Source organism: Astyanax mexicanus, chromosome 18, assembly GCF_023375975.1.
Source record: "Astyanax mexicanus isolate ESR-SI-001 chromosome 18, AstMex3_surface, whole genome shotgun sequence".
In the NCBI taxonomy this organism is placed as follows: domain Eukaryota; kingdom Metazoa; phylum Chordata; class Actinopteri; order Characiformes; family Acestrorhamphidae; genus Astyanax; species Astyanax mexicanus.
This window is the reverse complement of record NC_064425.1, coordinates 17478484-17497085: the sequence shown is the minus strand read 5'-3', so window position 1 is coordinate 17497085 and position 18602 is coordinate 17478484. Positions and strand designations below refer to the sequence as shown.

General features: G+C 37.9%; 1 protein-coding gene across 2 annotated transcripts in view; it reads right to left on the bottom strand.

The window, feature by feature from the left end:
• The window catches only part of sgsm2 (small G protein signaling modulator 2), a 72313-nt gene extending 56615 nt beyond the window's left edge, over nt 1-15698 (bottom strand). For both annotated transcript variants that reach the window (XM_022668836.2, XM_022668837.2), the window contains exons 1-2: nt 15491-15698; nt 4532-4607 (exon numbers count right to left, since the gene is read on the bottom strand). In XM_022668836.2, the coding sequence (XP_022524557.1) occupies nt 4532-4607; nt 15491-15550 (136 nt within the window). In that variant the 5' untranslated portion in view covers nt 15551-15698. The remainder of the gene's footprint in view (nt 1-4531; nt 4608-15490) is intronic.
• Nucleotides 15699-18602: the final 2904 nt, after the last annotated feature.

Here is an 18602-nt window from a genome sequence, read left to right as displayed (position 1 = left end):
TCCATATTATGTTTCTGTGGGTATTTACAGTAGATTAATTGAGCCATTCACAAGATCCATCAAACACAATTAATAATGGTCAATATAATGAAGCCATTCATCAATATGTTTTTAACCCTTTTACCAATAACCATTTATCCACTAATGTCCTACTTTTTAAACTGCTCATTTCCTCAATTAATATCACTATGCAGATTTTTACTGGTTACACGTAAATGTATCATGAATGAATATAAAGTCACTCACTGAACATTTTAATAAAATCATCTCTGTGTGCTCTCAGAACAGCCTCAATTCTTTATGGCATGAATTCCACTTGATTTCTGTCTCCCTATTCTGTCTTCTGCATCTTTATACTGCAAATTTCTCATTCTACCACATCCAAAAGGGAAGGCCACTGGAAAACAATGAACTTGTGGTCAAGTTAATGAAACTAGTTTAAGACATGGCAGGTTGAGACCATCTATTCAATCTTTTGGCACCAACATTTAACTTGTGCCCACTGCAGCCTCAGCTTTCTGTTCTTGACTGACAAAAGTCTCCTGCTTCTATAGCCCATTTTGAGATGCTTTTCTACTCACTAGTTGTATAGAGCTTAACACAACCTAGCCATTCTTTGTGAACTTCTAGGAGTTTCTGTTCATGGAACTGACTTTTGGCACCAGCAAAATCACTTGGACCACATTTTTTTCTCTGTTCTGATTGGGAACATTAACATTAACTATCTGCAAGCCCATCTCTGCATTACTTACAGTACTGTTTGCTGCCACATTATTGGATTATTAGATAACTGAATGAATTAGCGGATATACAGGCCTTTCTATATGCCTTGCAGTACTTGTACAATGTAATAAATCAATTATACAATGTCAACCTCTACAACTCTGATGTCCGACATGTTGAATTGCTCAGGCATTATACATACATTCCATACTACTTCTGACCATATGGGACAACATTTCTCCCAAATTCCAAATAAAAATACTGCCATTTAGAGCATTTATTTGCAAAACATTTTGGTAGAAAACCCCTGGTTTGTCCTCCTCCACCAGTCTTACACACTGCTTTTGGATTTATGCCACTCCTGGTGCAAAGATTCAAGCAGTTCCGCTTGGTTTGATGGCTTGTGATCATCCATCTTCCTCTTGATTATATGCAGAGGTTTTTCAATTTGGTAAAATCAAAGATATACATTCTTTTTGAGTGGGCTCTTATTTTTTTCCAAAGCTGTAAGTCCAGGTGACCTTCATCTTTTTTTGAAAATCACTGCCATCTGACACTCCTGTTTGGCAGTTATAACACTTATACTCCAAAAAAATCCAAATGCTGTAATAAACAGGATGTACTGCATGAGATGCTACGTTTGATAGCTTTAACCCACAGCAACTGTAATACACAGCAAAACAATAGAATATAAATGCAATATGGCATTTAGTTTAGTTTGTGCAAAAAAGTGCCACAAACAAACTTAGCTCAGCATCTGTCAGACACGACTTCCTGTCACGTTCAGCTTCTGCAACTTTTTTTTGCGACCTCCCTCAGCCTTCTCCATCTTGACTGGCATCATTATCCACGGTTGCTTTGGCAAGATTCCTTTTCATCAGTTTTCCTCTGAGAAGATCACAGCTTTTCAGAAATGTACTCTGCTGGGGCAGTGTGGCTGTGTGGATGTGTGGTGGTGATGTGGGGGGGTCATTTGCGTGAGCTGTGTGTGTGTGTGCGGGGGAATCCACAGTGTTCGGCTCTTTTCTGTAATAAAAGGGAGCCACTCTCTGTTTCGGTCGTGCCGGCTGCGGCTGGCAGTGCACCAACAGCCGCCTCCCACACACACACACGCACACACACACACACCGACTGGTAGCTCAGCCCACCCTCGCCGTCACGACTCTCCCCCGCGCCCAAACACATGGGACACAGCGCACACTTGCAGCATCCTGCCATATCTGTGACTTCTTCTCCTGTACTAGATGGAAGTGATGCATATGCTTATATAGTGCTTGAGGATGTCTCTGCTTGCAAAGACAAAAACAAGCCAAAGTTTATCACAGTTTTTCCCATCTTCTATTTCTTTCACATAATAAGAAGGCTTTTTTCAATTAATCACTGATTATATAAACATGGACAGCACAACATCTCTTAAAAATGGAGCCACCACATGTATAGATCATCTGATGGCTGGTTGCAGTATGATTTGTAGCTCTGTCCATTGCCATATGTTTACATGGGGACACTCTGTACGAAGTATAGAATAACATAAGCATGATATGACCAATGTTGTCTACCCTACTGAAAAAGTCCAGCTAAAGACCAGCTGGTCATCCAGAAAAAATATATATATGGTATGTTGGATTTTTATCATGATGGACATGATGGACTTGATAGTATTTGTTCCCGCCCACACCGCATTTACTTTCTGCTTACTTGCGAGTAAAAATATTGTATTCTTTAAATGATTACTGGCATATACTGACTCTTTTGCAGCAGCTCAGGGGTTAAACTGGATTGTAGTGGCTTTGGTTTATCTTGGAAGTAAACAGAGTAAACAGAGCTGAGGTCTAATATGGCAATGTTGAAATGTAAATAGTTTTGCACTAAATACATAAACTGCATTTTTACTGTTGAAACAACGCACTTACTGGATAAACTGGATACTGGAATACACAGAAGATAAAAAACTGCTTTGCTTTTGGTCCTTTAGGCTGTGTTATAAATTCAGTGAAGGAGGTGTGAGACTCTTGCTCAGGGAGAAAAAGTTGGGATCTACCAAATGAGCAGGGAACCAGACTCTGGTTGTAAAATCATATTTTTGGCTTTACTTCTATATGAATGCAAAGAATGGAACCCCAACCTCCATGCTAAGGATGGGAATACCTCAAGCAACAATTTGGATGGGAAATCTAATTGAAATGAAATGTATGGTGTTTGGAAGCTCATCACTGAAAGTACATTGACTGCAAAAAAGCTCCAAACAGCCTGTAGTCCTTACAAGGCAAATGTCACCTCATTGAATAGCCTCACTCCAATCCAGAGTTAATGAGAAGGAGTGTAGAAATGAAAATGTGCTCATTATTGTAGTAGCTGTGAAATAAAATGTGTGATAATCCGCCATTGATTGGGTTTTTACACTGGGAAGCACTGCTTACACAGCCACCGTGAGCGCAGACACCAAACACAGGTTTCTGAACACCAGTGATGATGAGCACTTAAAGAGCAGCAGAGCAGGCTTCCGAAAGGTCATGTGTTCGATGACGATGTAATGAGTAAATGGTGTATTTTAGAGCACTGTTCACCTCCAGACTGACAGTTCAATTCAACACCGTTCATTTAGAGCAATCTTATTGGAAATCTTTTACTAATTAGTTTAAAGACAGTTCAGGGAAAATGCCAGCGAACCTGCCCGCATTAATAACTGCTTCCTACTCAGAGAATCAGTGGCTGCACCATGGAGACATAACAAACAGCGTATGAGTAGTTAAACATACAGGTTTAGAACAGACAGAAATAAGTATCTGATGTGATCAGCTGAAAAGAAGGATATTTTAATTTTTGTGAACCTATATAAAAACGCATTACCCAACAATGTTAATAAAAATAAATAAATAAATAAACTCATGTTCATGATTTTTGATAACCCTGATCAAATGACATGTATTTTGTTCTTGTACTGGTTAATGGTTAGAGAACCATGAAAGAGCAGTGGTTAATAAGTTATAATGCTTTTGCTTTACAGGTGATCACGAGTTCAATACCCAGTCCGCTAAGCTGATACTGTTGGAATTTAATGTTACTGTGGAGTTAGAGCACCAGGTTAGAGCACAGAGGGTTGTGAGTGATATTAGGGTTGTGGGTTCATTATGTGGGTTCAACAATCTGTCGGGTCCTTCTCAACCCTCACAGCTTCACTGTTTACTATATTACTATTTGTGCTCTGTACACTAGGAGGTCTAACACAACCGGTTAATATGGCTGACTTTGTCCCAAGGTTGTGGGTTTAAAACCTGCCAATATTGCCCCCCACCATCAATTAGTCATATACACCCAAAACAGCAGAACTGGCATTATTAACTGTCAAGCCGGCGTACTAAACCTTCACTCACTGTGTCCAAACAGTGGACAGTTTGCACAGCAAGTAGTCTGATCTCTGGTTACTGACATATTAGGACCTCGCCTGCATCTGCCTGCCACTATGCCATTGGACAGGAGCAGGGTGAGTCACACTGAGACCTGACCGCTCATGGTCATCAGCACAGGATGCTTCAGCCTTTCCGTTGGCTCCAATCCAGAGTCCTGGCAGCGCTACGTCACCCAGAGTTAATTCTCTTAAGGGACTTTTCCTAATGTCGTCTCTAAAACTGCTCTTTTACTAGGGCATTCATAAACTTGACTTTCACGCAAGCACCATCACCCCGGAGGACGTCAAGAGACGTACTTCATGACATTTCAGGCCACTATTAGCTCATATGATTGTTTCCTATTGTGTTAGCATCTATCTGCCCGATAGCTGGAGAATTTGAATTTGGCTTATACTCACTGCACAGAGCGATGACATGACTGCTGTCTTCGTGCACAAATTTCTTGGTGACAGCTTCCTCCATAATCTGCTTCACCTGCAACATAAAGCCAAACATTTCATCATTATTACAGCAAACATCACAGATAACGTCAGCCTCCAATCGTGCTAGGAAGCTCAACAGCTCGCTAATTAATCCTGACAGTGTAACCACAAATGCTTTTAATTAGTCATTGTTCAACTGATAAGTTTCTCTGGGAGCGCAAAGTACTGTGTGGAGAGAAGCTGCGTCAGTTTGGTCTGTCAGTGGTAGTCGAACTGTCAACAGTTCCCAGCAGAGTCCCAGGCTGTCTAATTAATCACCATTCGTCCCGGTGCTTTTCTCTACTTGTACTTTTTGGAAATGTAATTAAAGGAAAGGGCCAGATAAAAGAGTAAACACTGCTGCGTGATACTGTGGGACGTGACTGGCTGTCTGGACTTGACTGCAAATGTGGCTGGAGGCGGACAAGAAGATAAATAACTGACAGTGGTAAGAGCATTGTACAAAATGATGTAAATCGCAAGCAGTTGGCGATACGATATATATCATGATACAGGGCTTACGATTATTGTAATATATAGCGATACTATAAACAAAAAGATATAATGAGATTAAATCAAACAAGAATAAATACTTTATCATATTAATAAAATCTGAAAAAGTTTACTTTTTATGTAATCTTAACTGTGGGATCAAGTTACGATAGAGTACAACACTGCTATCAAGCAGTCTGGATTTAAACACACATCACAAAATGAACCACTGTCTACCACCAATCTTAGCATGTAAACTAATAATAAAAAAACTCAATACTGTGTTTTTGAAAATTGATACAGTATTGCAAATAGCAATACTTAGTTTTTACACAACTCTAGCAATTACTGCAGTTTATTACCTATTCATAAGGTAATGAAGGCAACAGTAAACGATAAAAGTGAGTACACTTTACAAAATCAATAGTTATGACAATAATATACATTGTAATGTCTCAACTAATGGCTTAAGAATGTTGTGCATAATAATTGAGACATCAAAATTGTAATAACTATGTCTTAATGTCTTATGTACAATGTGTCAAAATTTCCTGATGAATGGGCCAACGGAAATTCACCAAATTACTGCTGCAGCATTATTGCCACCACTACTTCAGAACTTTATTACAGTTTTTTTTTTTGTTTCAAACCAGGGATACATAATTGTGACAGGATGAAGAAATAAATAAGTAGATATGTTTGATGCTGTCAATTTCTTAGCATAAGAAACTGTTTTTGCCATCAGTTTTGCAGTATCCCAGTTAGAGGTGGCTGACATACTAATATGATATCATTACCACATTAAATTACACTAAGCTTCTCACTGCATACTGAGAGTATCATCAGCACTTCAAGAACACTGCATTTTGCATTAAAAAAGAGGCCCATATGAAGCACTAATGGGAGATTACCACATTAATTTGCAAGAGAGCATAACTAGATGTAATGCAATTAGAGATGACATATCATTATCAACGGCTATATTTTATCAGGCTAATAGCAGTGGAGAATGCTGGTTTAAATATCAGAGGGAATAATAAATCTGATTTAGTTCTGTTACAGATCTATCCTAAAACAGCATACACTCACTCTGTGTGATGTCATGCTGTTCGCTGTGTGCTTCTTCCCATGGAGTGGTCTGAGAACGATAGCCAACTTCTAGATTATCATCTTGCATTTATAGATTTAGTAAAGTTCATTTCTAATCTTGGAACTTTTCAAAAGAAGAAATGTCAGTATCTATATAATCAGTATCAATATCTGATCTGAATTCAGGGCATCACATCACAAAACGGCTTTTACAGCATCAGTGCGTATCATGATAATATCAAATGTAAGAAAAATGACCAATTAGGACAAATGGTGCGTATTTTTGTGAAAGTGTTCAGCACTACTTTCGTAGTCAGGATGTGTTTCTCCCCATATATCATAGCATTGTGATATTATGTTTTGCCAATACTGTATCAATTGTAAAAAACACTATTTATTTTTTAGGGTTTTGGGGTGTATTTTGGGTTCTATATACAAATATACAACAAACAACAAAGTAGTGGTGATTAAAAATTTATAAGAAAACAGAAGGGGTGGTCAAAAGAAAATAAATTAAAAAAATATATTAAGTATTAATTTATTTTGAAAAGTGGAAAAACTCACTGAAGAACTGCAGTTTTATTGATTTGTTTTATTGCACTTAACTGGCACTGTAGACTATAGTATTGGTTTTTAATGTAATAGTTTAAATGTGCATTATAGATTTGTGGTAGGCAGTAGTATGTTGTGCATTGTGTAAAACCTGATCACTCTACAGCAGTATTGTACTTTTTTCAAATCCTAATAATCTGGTTGCATTAAAAAGTTAGTGTTTAATTTACTTTACTTTAGATTTTTTATCTTTTTAAAGAAGTGAAATTACAGCTTGAAACTCACTGCAGCGCTCCATTGAGGTGTAATAGGAGGAATAGCGGTCCTCTCGTGTCTGTGCCGGAGCTCCTCTGAGTTTTCCGAGGTGGCCTCGACCAACGCTCGCGAGAACTGTGACCTGCTTTCCGACCTTTAGTTCTAACAGTTCTACAAGAACTACTGGTTCATTCTTTACAAACTAACATACAGACACTCTGGCAGAAGCTGGAAAGAGACTGAATACGTCTGTGAAAGCCAGAAAACGAGAAAGAGAAACTAATCCGCCTGAAACATTTATTACACTCTACAACTGTAGGGGGAGCCCACAAGCACAAAATCTCAATCCTACCTAGTGGGGCTATAATTTAATATTGTTTACAGTATCACAATCACATTGTATCTTCAGGTTGTTGTCAATACACACCCCAAGTATGTGCAACAAAATCATTTAAAATCAATTATTTGAATACAACTTGATGTATAGCCAGCTCTGTGTTAACAGTCATAATGGTTCTATCTATATGCTCCATTTCCCTTAAATGTGCCATAAGAGCTATAAGGCCACATATCTGCAAAACCATCACCCTTGTGGAGAGCAGAGTTATATTAGTGTGAGGAGTGGGAGTTGCATATAAACAAGGGACTCCCCTATTAACTGAAAGTTTGTCCTGAATAAAAAAAAATTAAGAAAATAAATTGCTAGACATCTCAGCTGCTAATCCAGAAACACATACAGCGTGTTTAAATAAAAGTGGTTAGCCATCGCTGCTAAATTATTGTGTCCACTGCTTCAGATTGCAATAAAAAAAGCTTTGGCTTTGCTAGAGCGGTTCAGCCACATCTGCTAACTAACTGTTTTTTGGAGCTGGATTACTCACAAAGTTGATGATAGACTAAAGTACCTGTATTAGATCAGTATTAGTGATCACTAAATGAAGCTTTCCTCTTCGTTTTTTGCTAACTGTTTTGTAGAAAAGTGCAGCCACTGCTGAAAGAAATTTTAGAGGCAATAATGCATTGTTAAAGCCCCACTAGGTAGGGTGGAGATTTTATGCTTGTGGGTTCCCCCTACAGTTGTAGAGTGTAATAAATGTTTCAGGCGGATTAGTTTCTCTTTCTCGTTTTCTGGCTTTCACAGACATATTCGGTCTCTTTCCAGCTTCTGCCAGAGTGTCTGTATGTTAGTTTGTAAAGAATTAACCAGTAGTCCTGGTAGAACTGTTGGAACTAAAGGTCGGAAAGCAGGTCGCAGTTCTCGCGAGCGTTGGTCGCGGCCGCCTCGGAAACTTACAGAGTCTGGTTTGAGCTCAGAGGAGCTCCGGCACAGACACAAGAGCTCCGGTACTCCTCCTATTACACCTCAATACAGCGCTGCAGTGAGTTTCAATCTGTAATTTTACTTCTTCAAAAAGATAAAAAATCAAGGAAATCCTACATGAACACAAAATACTCTTAAATCGAAGGCTAACATTACTGTCATACACGTTTTTCTTATTTGCTGATCTAAAAAATTATCCAATACATGACTCAAAAACGTGATCCGATCCATACCATGAGTACCGTGATCCATTACACTACTACTACTACTACACTGGTATAGTACTGTGTACAGTAAACTGAATGTAACAGGTTATTTTCCCACCACAGACCGTGAGAAACAGTCACTACAGGACAACTTGTTATGCTGCTGCTGACATCTGTGTGGCCATTATGTTGACTTGAAGGACAGACACTGCGGTGCCACTGATGCTACTACATTTATTCAAATATTTTGATATGCATTTGTCACTGGAGTAGTTGACACGCATCCGATTACATTATGCATCTCTAATGGAAAAGCAGAGCAGGGCTGGGTGGGAGCACTCTGTGAGCAGCAGCAAATGTTTAATACAAGCTTAAGGACTGTGCTCTATGGTGCCTTGCATTGAACTGGCCACACATAATGGCGTTAAATCCTATTTTCCAGCTGAGCTGACAGCAGGAACAATGGCTTTAATGAAGTCATTATTCATGGATTATTGCAGCTAAAAGATTAAGGACTATCAGTCGGTCAATGTGTACATGCTACATGCAGATATCTCAGCAACCCAGGTGCTTTGCTCATCTGCTCTGTGACAGACGTCACTGAGGACAGATTTGGCTGCATCCTCTCATCAAATTAAGAAGCTGTTATGAACATTTTGCAGTCAGACATAAAACTGAGGGAGTTCTGGAGGTTGTGAGAGAAGAAAACAGGGTCTAGTTGAGCTCTGCAGCGAAAAGGACTAGTAAACACTAAATAATTATAAAGCCCAATTAAAAAACTGCCTGCACAATTGTGCAGTGCTTATGTTCACAGCTATTATCAACATGTTTCGGTGTAAGGGCATGTTTCAATAATCAGCACAGTCATGTTCAACAAGAAAGGTGAATTTCCTGAATGCTGTGCAGGTTAAGTGGTTTCAACCTTCAGACAGTTGTTCAGGCTGTTGCTATGTGGTCACTAGGGTGAAACACTATTTTCTTAAATTGGCAATATTATCGTTTACAAAACATTATTAACACCTAGTTTCCGACATCAAAGATTAATTATCAAGGTACTGAATATTACAAAAAGGGAAACAGAAAGAAAGACCACATATAAGAGTGTGGGCATTAGGGTAAATCACAAAAAAATAGTTCTTTGCTGAGACATTTTTCAGTATTTTATAGAATATATTCAAATCAATTTGTACAAATTGTTAAAAAAATGTAGTTTTACAATATTGTTAATTTTATCATTTTTGCCACTGGTTTATATTGTTTAAGAAATAAAATAATTATTTTTTTCTATATATATATATATATATATATATATATATATATATATATATATATATATATATATATTTTTTTTTTTTTTTTTTTTTTTTTTTTCCCCATTTTCTACGAATTTTGGAAAGTTATCCAACCCCTGTTTATATGAACTCCTCCAACCCTTGGAGGGTAAAGGCTAGTAGTACATGCCTCCTCCAAAACATTAAGCTGTCTCTTTTGTAACTGCCACTGATGAGGCATTACAGCGGGAGTGATGAGGGGGGAGAGCACCATCCTACCACCCAACGAAAGCATTGCCTACTGTGCTCACTCGGACTCTGGTTGCTGAGTGCTGACAGCAAGCAGCATTCTCCGGAATTCTTTATTTGTCACTAGTTCATAATGACTCTCCATTGGAATTGGAATCGGTTATGATCTTCCAAATATTATATTCCTGTTTGCACAAAATAAAAATACTTAAATACTCAATAAATGCCTTTTATGGCACATTTCCCAAAACTGTAAAATATGGTTCAGCACAAAAAAGCCCACTTTTTAGGCTACTGTCTGATGAAAAGCAATACAGAGGAACCTTTTTAACCCAATTCCATTCCGTACGTGACGTGAGCCTAACATGCTCATCAGAACCACGTCATGCATGTGCAGGCTTACCCACATCTTCCAATGTCAGAACTTTAAGAGAATTCTAAGCATATTTCAGTAGAGTGCTAAAATCTCACAGATGGGGAAGAGCAGAAAATATTCATAGAATACTGAAAACAGAGTAGAGTACAAGCAGCTGCTTTGGAGAAAGCTACCACAAACCATCCCCGCAAGCTGCAGCTGTATATATATCATGCACTGATGCAATTGAACTTCTTAGGTAGCTGCTGATGCTTTCAGTTCCTAGGCAACAAGCAGACAGCTGACTGTAGCTTAAAGGGACAGACACAAAAGACGACCAATAGAGGAGGATATTCCTTCATGCTGCTAAGATTCTGACCACAACATAAGATTACAGATATGGCAAACAAACATATACATGTTTGGGTTTTAAAAAATGTGGAAATATGTTTTTTAAATATCATCACACTGATTTACAGCTCTATTAAACCCATTTACTTAATTTCAAAAGAAAACCATATGCATGTTATTAGCCGGCACATAAATGTGTGTCTAATTTCAGGGAGAATTATTTAGCAATAATTTTGGAATCATTTTAGGTTACCAATTTGCCTTTCCATCAGAGGTAAATAGGGCCTGGTTCAGACAGGCATTGAAAATCAGATTTTTCAGCAATATCTGAATTCATGAATTGGCTGCAGTCTGACCAACAAAAAGCTAAATAAAATCCACATATTTCTTTAGTATGTGGTTTTGCATGTGGCTCAGTTTGAAGAGAAAGATAAAGATTGGATTCAATTTGTTTCTGGTGAATCATTGAGGGCATATACTGTATATGCACGTTATAATTAGATTACACTGATTGTTTAAGTAGTCATTTAAACAGCATACTTAAAAAAGAAATCAATAGCTTAGTAATTGCATTTCTTAGTCTATGTTAAGCATTTTCAGAGTTCTCCGTCTGTGAATGCGTGAAAACAGATTCCTGGGACCAAAAGAAAGCAAGCATCATCTAACAAAGCTCTCGTGAAATGCAGACAAAACACTTTCAGAGCAACGCTGAAACAGAAGGATTTAAATAATTAATGATTGAAATAATCTATGGAGATGTCCTTTTTGCTGCTTACAACCCCAAATGATTGTTCAGGACAGCTGAGAAGATAATGGGGGTCTCTCTTATCACCATCAGCACCACTTTTTTTTAAAAAGCTGTGCATCCATGAGGCAAAAAGCATTGTGAACAAACCCATCTGGGTGTAGAGTCAACCATCTCTCAGACTCTACACCCTCCTGCCATCTGGCAAAAACCACTGGAGCATCTGCTCCTCCTCCACCACAACACCACACCACTCTGCAACAGCTTCTTACCTGAGGCGGTCAGATTATTAAACACACTCCCAACACGCACTTGGACTAATCTATACCCTTTCCAACATCCAGCATAGACTTATCAGATCACAAGAGCTTTTTGCACATCTGTGATTTAATGTCTAAATGGGCACCAGAATGGAAAGCTGCATTTATCTTGGGATAGATGACTAATGTGAGTTTGTTACATGGAGGCAACATATGTCTCATCCTTCAGAAGAAAGTAGAGCTAAACAGCCCAAATCCTCAACCCACAAACTGTTCTTACCTGTTACACAACCGATTTGGCTCATATTTATGCCCCTAAAATATATGTAAACCCAAACCACTAGGGTAAGTATTTAAGGCTAAGGCTAAAAATCTTAAGGCTAACTTGAGATGGATTGAATGGAGGAAACAATGTTAAAGATATTCATGCAGGAAAGCCAGTCTGAAACTGGGCCCAAAGACAGCTGGAAAGCCAGAAAACCAAACGGGTGCAAGGTTCAATCTCATTAGCTGGTTAATCGTGTTGAGAGGGCACCACTGTGGGCTCAGAGTGCTGATTATCACATTATTCAGCTTTGGTGAAACTGATGAGACAACAGAGATTTGAGAGTCATAGTCATGATACTCCGGTAATATTTTTTAACCATCTTCATCCACATGCTTCTTTCAGTTCAGATGATACTGTGTCTCTTAGCTTATCAAGAAATGCATGTGTAAAGCGTGTCCTTAAGAGAGAGAGCAAAGTGTGAATTACTCTTTCCAACTGTAGGGGGAGCCCAGGAGCAAACAAAATCAGTTCTCACATTATGCTGCTTTAAAACTAACCAGATCTGACCTGCAAAGTGTGAACAAAGTGCAAAATATTGCTTAAGCATGAATACATCAAACAGATTGACTTGACTCACACTAAAGTCTAAGAATCATTCAAGAGCTGCAGACAAAAATCTCTTTAAAACTTAATTAACGGGAGGATGTTCATTTCCTTGTTAACTCAAGCCACTGACCTACTCCCGAGGGCACTGCTGGCAATTACCCAGAACATAAGTCTGTCTCTGTGAAAAAGAAGAAAAGTTGTAATGTCTTCAGTTCATATGGAGTGCTTTATCTTCACTGTTCACACAGACTAATACGAGATTTGCAAGAGATGTGGGAATTTTCCCCCCACACGTCTTTGTGTCGAAATAACTATCCTGTTACAATATATGCTAGATATATTAAGAGATTAAGGATTTGAGTTTCACTGCTTTCATGGCTGTGTATCTGAGATTTATGACACGGTGCCAACATATTTTAATTTTAGGTTCTGCCAGGCTGAGACGGACCCCGACACAGCAGAGATCTTTAATAATTCATTCATTACATAAAATGGTTTTCGGGCAAATCTGATTTATAGCATTTAAATCTTTAAAGACGAAAGAAATTTCGTGAACAAGGACTTGAGCATTATACCCAGACCGCAGCTGACACAAGTAACTGTAATGGAGTGCATTACAGTGGGTGAGGGTGATTACTCAAAAGCACTGCCCCCTAAAACCAGTGGAAAGCTGTGCAAACCCACCACACACTCCCTAACACACTGGCATTGTTCCTGGAGTATTTCTTATATAGTATGCAGTCTATACAGTATGTTTTACTGGCTAGGACTTTGTTAAAAGATTCACAATCTCTATAAATGCTGACACTTTTGAAATAAGGAATGATTAGTGACTTCTAAAATAAACTGTCAAAGTGAACATTAATTATAATTACTGTATTCAATCAAGCCTTTGTATTAGTGCTAAATAACATGTCAGTTATCCTTCCTGTATATTACAGCATTTTCTTCTGACTCTTTTACACAAACAGAGTTTAAGATAACTGAAAATTGGGATTTTTGAAAACTTCAGTTTCACTGTTTTGTGTAGACAGGCAAAATAAAGCGTTCTAAAAATTTCAGACATGGAATACCCATAATTCTACATTTTAACATCTTTCATTTTGACAAATTTGACAAATCGACTAATAAAAAAAAAAAATCATATTAGTCGATTACCAAAATAATCATTTGTTGCAGCCCTAGCTGGCTGGCTGGGTGGATATGGTGGGTGTTATCTGGTAAAACATTAGATCATATTGATTAAAGAGACTAAAACTAACCAGCTTGGCCCTTTCAAAACCTGCATTCATTACAATGGACATCATGTATTTTCTTTATTTTAAAATGTTTTGTTGCACACAACACTAATTGAGAGATGGTGTCCATCAGAATAGACCATGAACCAGCCAATGAGCAAGTTTATAAACCAATGTAACAGTAACTTGGTCCCATCTACTGCATTGATAAAACAGTAGTACTAAAGCCATTAAAGCAAAGTAACAGTTAATTTTTACTAGTTTAATGTGATTTAGAACACTTTTACTTATGTTTTTACTGTTTATGGGTGGTTTATAAAAAGGTCAATATGAAATGAAACCTATTGAAAACTATTAAATATTTTAGTTTATTGGATTTATTTGCTGTAAAAAAGTAAGTAGAAGAGTTTATGTGCATTACTGAAAGAATACAGCATTCTCCCATTTTATTTCAGGTCTGACATGTTTTAGAGCAGAATTAGATCTATGAATCCACCTTAAATGGTGCACCACTTCCATGAATACGAAGCCAACCTGAGCTTTGTAATGAATGTTGCATTTTTCAGAAAATTTGGTCCAAATACATAATGAATAAGGAGGATATTGCTTTTCGATTTCTACATTCTATTATTTTTTGGTGTACATATTGGCATATAATCGACAGATTCACATGAAAAATATTGGATATTGGTCTAGAATTCCCATATCAGTGCACCCATGTTATCATCTGAAGATTGTGACCCACTTTTTTATGGGTTACATAGACTACATACACAACCAGGCCAAAGCCAAAGAGTGACTCATAATGTAGTGGAAGTGAAGCAGCATGGCAGATGGTGCCATATCTGATAACAGAAATAGGCTCCAGTGATGAAGGAGGAGAGAGACCTAGCCTGCAGTGTGTGGCTAATGATGGAGTCCACGTACAGCAGCAGAAATAGCAGAGATTTCTGTTCATATGTGTGTGTTTAGATACAGAAAACTGTGGGATATCTGATATCCAACTCTTTATTGAAAAAAGCCACAAGTTATGTTTGTGTGCAGCACAAAAAACATGTTTTTTTAAAGACTGGTTGCTATCCATCCATTCAACAGGTATGAATGTAGCTATAGCCAGATTGTCCACTGTGCACATTATGAAGAGCAGCTTCACACTGAGCTGCACTACTAACATAGATAGATATCTACTAGCTACATAGTATAAAAATAGGCTACAGTGAAAAATAGATCCATATATTGTCTAATTAATGTAGACAAGACAAAAACCTGCATCTACTATCTTTCTCCACAGTGTGAGGAGTGGGAGTGGGCTGAAATCAGTGCATCTTCAAAAAAGCTCCTCCACTGAACCAGTTAGATAAATCATCTCAATGTAAAGCAAAGCAGAGAGGAGAGCGGAGCACGAGCATACTCTCAAACTTCTAGTATAGCTTACAGAGAACTGCAGGACCTGAACAAAAAACAATGATGCTGTGTTGTTAAACACAGTAAATTAGGTGCACTAATGAAGTGCAGTACAGTACACAGCTCCTCTCTGTCTGCTCCCATGTTCTTCAGTAGTTCATCAGGGAGGAGCAGCGGCAGCAGCAGCAGCAGCACTTCACACACAAAAATAACACACACACACACACTACTCACCTCCCGCTTCACGTTCCACAGCAGTTTCTCTTTAAATTCCTCGTCTGCGGACGAACCCATTGCCCCGGACTGTTAGGGAACCGGGCGTGCAGCATAAACTGGCTGGTCACACCTTCAGGTCTGTGGGCTTTGTCTGCCGTCCTCTCCCGCTCCCTGTTTTTATCCTTTCTTCCTCTTTTCACATGAACGTGTGTGTTGACAGCTGAGCGCTGACGCATCCAGGGGCCGCTGTAGGCGGGCTTATTTGTTTCCGCACCCGCTTTCCGCCAAGCCCCGCCCCCTCCGGCAGAGATTGGCTAGAAATATCTTATAGTAAAGCCACTGATAATAAACATAAACAGGCATATAATGCAAAAAATAATTTAAAAAAATCTCAGTTTTACCAATTTTACTGTGTAGCATAATTTAAAATTACAATAAATATTGTATTAAATTTGTATAATGAATGAACCAATAAGAATGCTATTATGCAAAGTAATTTTAAAAATATGTTTTTTTGAGTGCAATCTTATTGTTTCTTGACAGGGTACTCTATGCATAAATGTAAGGGACAAAATAATTAAATCTCCTGGAACTGGTTTCATAAACTGCCTGGCCAAATAAAAAAGGCACTACCTGGATTTAAATAATCAAATGATCTGGTGTTGCTGCAGTTGGTCAGGTCTAGGTTCAGCAACAGTATGTGCTGAAAGAATGAGGTCAGCTGACTACCTGAATATACTAAATATAGACCAGGTTATTCCATCAAAGCTAAAGGTGGTCCATCCAAATATTAAAGCGTGTGACCTTTTTTTTTTGGTGGCGACTTTTTTTTTGGCCAGGCAGTGTATTACTAAATGTATTTGTTTTTGTCACTTCTTCTTTCTGTCCATTGGATATATATATATATATATATATATATATATATATATATATATATATATATATATATATATATATATATATATATATATATATATATTATGTGTTTATCCTGAAGCTAACAATTAGTTTATTGACAAATGGCTGCAATGGTGTTTTGTGCTCCAAAATGATTCAGAAATATAAAGAATTTGTTTTCCTGTGTCTGTAAAGTTGCCATTGCTAGATTTGCTAAGTTTTGATTTATTGACAGATAGACAGACACAAAAATCTCACTTAATACAAGAAGTGCAAGAATATAAACAATGAAAAAAAGTCTTTCACCATTTTAACATAACTTTGAGTAAATACAGTCAGGCCCTGGATCATTTTCATCAAATAAAATTAAAAAGACAATAGGCTTTACCCACACTTTTATAATTTTTGCTGCCATTATTAGAAATTCAAATTCTTCCTTAGATTTCAGATCAAAACATGACTCACTGATGTTTGATGTTACTGAAATAATACTGAAATAATCTCAATGCTTTATTTACATTTTCTTGTTTTACTATAATTTGTGACCAACCCTGCATGCTGTCTGCAGTATGTTTAAAACAGCAGGGTAGATTATGGTTCAGTACGTGGTTCTAGACAACACAGTGCTATAAATCCAGTCAGTTGTTGCAGTTTAATCTACAACCCATTGTTGTTAAACTCCCAGCCTATCCCAGATAAGGGGCGGGGCTTGTCGGAAAACAGGTGTGGAAAATCACAAACGCCAAGTGGAGCCATGTTCACTTCTCTCCGTCTTTACGTCAGTCCGGTCAGGCCCCGCCCACTGAGCGCTTCATCAATGAGACGTAGCGGTTTTATTTATAGCCCCTCTTCCTCTTCAGCCCGAGCTGCACATGATCTCCTGAACCCGCCACGATTATTATAGCCCGCCAATTATTAAATGACGCTCAGAAGAGGGAGAACAAAGCTTGCTGCTTTTAGGTGATAAAGGTCATCTTTTGTCAGAAAGGACAATTTGGTGGCTATTATTGCATTCATGGTCTGAAGGAAACATTTAATGGTCATTTAGGAACTGTGTAACAGACTGTAATCAATGCAGGCTGCTATAAGTACCCAGAAATTAAAGGCCAGTTTTATAAATATTAGTTAGATAACGCTGAGTATGTTCATTATTAAAATTACTGGATTTATATAATACTAAATACTTCTAATTATGCACCGCCTGAGTATAACATCACCTGGGTTGGACATGAAGAACTGCTCAGTCCTCTAAGTGAAGGAGAATGGCATCTCTATTCATCCCACATTTGTGGAAGTTTCTCTTTTGCAACACAAACTACATTGCCAAGAAAGTTTATTTACTCATCCCAATCTCCGGTTCCAATCACGTCCATTACCACAGGTGTATCAAGCACCTAGTCATGGAGACTGCTTCTACAAACCTCAGTGAATTCTACTGTGATAGGGTGCCATCTGTGCAAAAGTCCAGTCGTGAAATTTCCTCACTACTACATACTGTCAGTGATATTATAACACAGTGAATGTGATTGGGAAAGACAGCAGCTCGCTCTATCAAAGTAAAATGACAGTCAGTCACCACAGACCTCCAAAGTTCATGTGGTCTTGAGATCAGCTCAAGAACAGTAGCACGTAGAGAGCTTCATGGAAAGGGTTTTTCCACAACCGAGCAGCTGCATCCAAGCCTCACATCACCATGCAGATTCTTTTGGCAATAAAGTGTCTAAGTATCCAAACATAAGGACTTAATTGTATCACTGGACCTACAGCTGCCTTTGTGATGTGCTTTCAAAGACCATCATCACTAAAATGCCTTCTGAGACATAATGAAAAGCAAGGCATCAAGACAGCCAGCTACTTCCAGTTTCAGACAGCCTGAATGTCTTTAAAAAGACAGGCTCCTCCAAAATCCTCTCTATTAATGGTCTTATTATCTGCAGCCGATGTCCCGATACTAAGTTAAGTCATAAATAATTTGTCTAAATCTTTGTCTCTGCATTTTTTTTAATCACATTTTACAAATAAGTTGTATGTCATTTCTTCAGAGTCAAAAGCTTACTTCTATTACTATGTCAATTAATCTCTACCTTTAAATATTTTTCAAAATATAAACCTTTTTAACATGACTGTAATAAATGTAAAACTTATAGACTTTACATAAGGAATTGATTCCCTGACAGGGTTTAAGCCTTATGCTAGACTAAATTTTACTTTTAATGATAGATCACCATTCAAA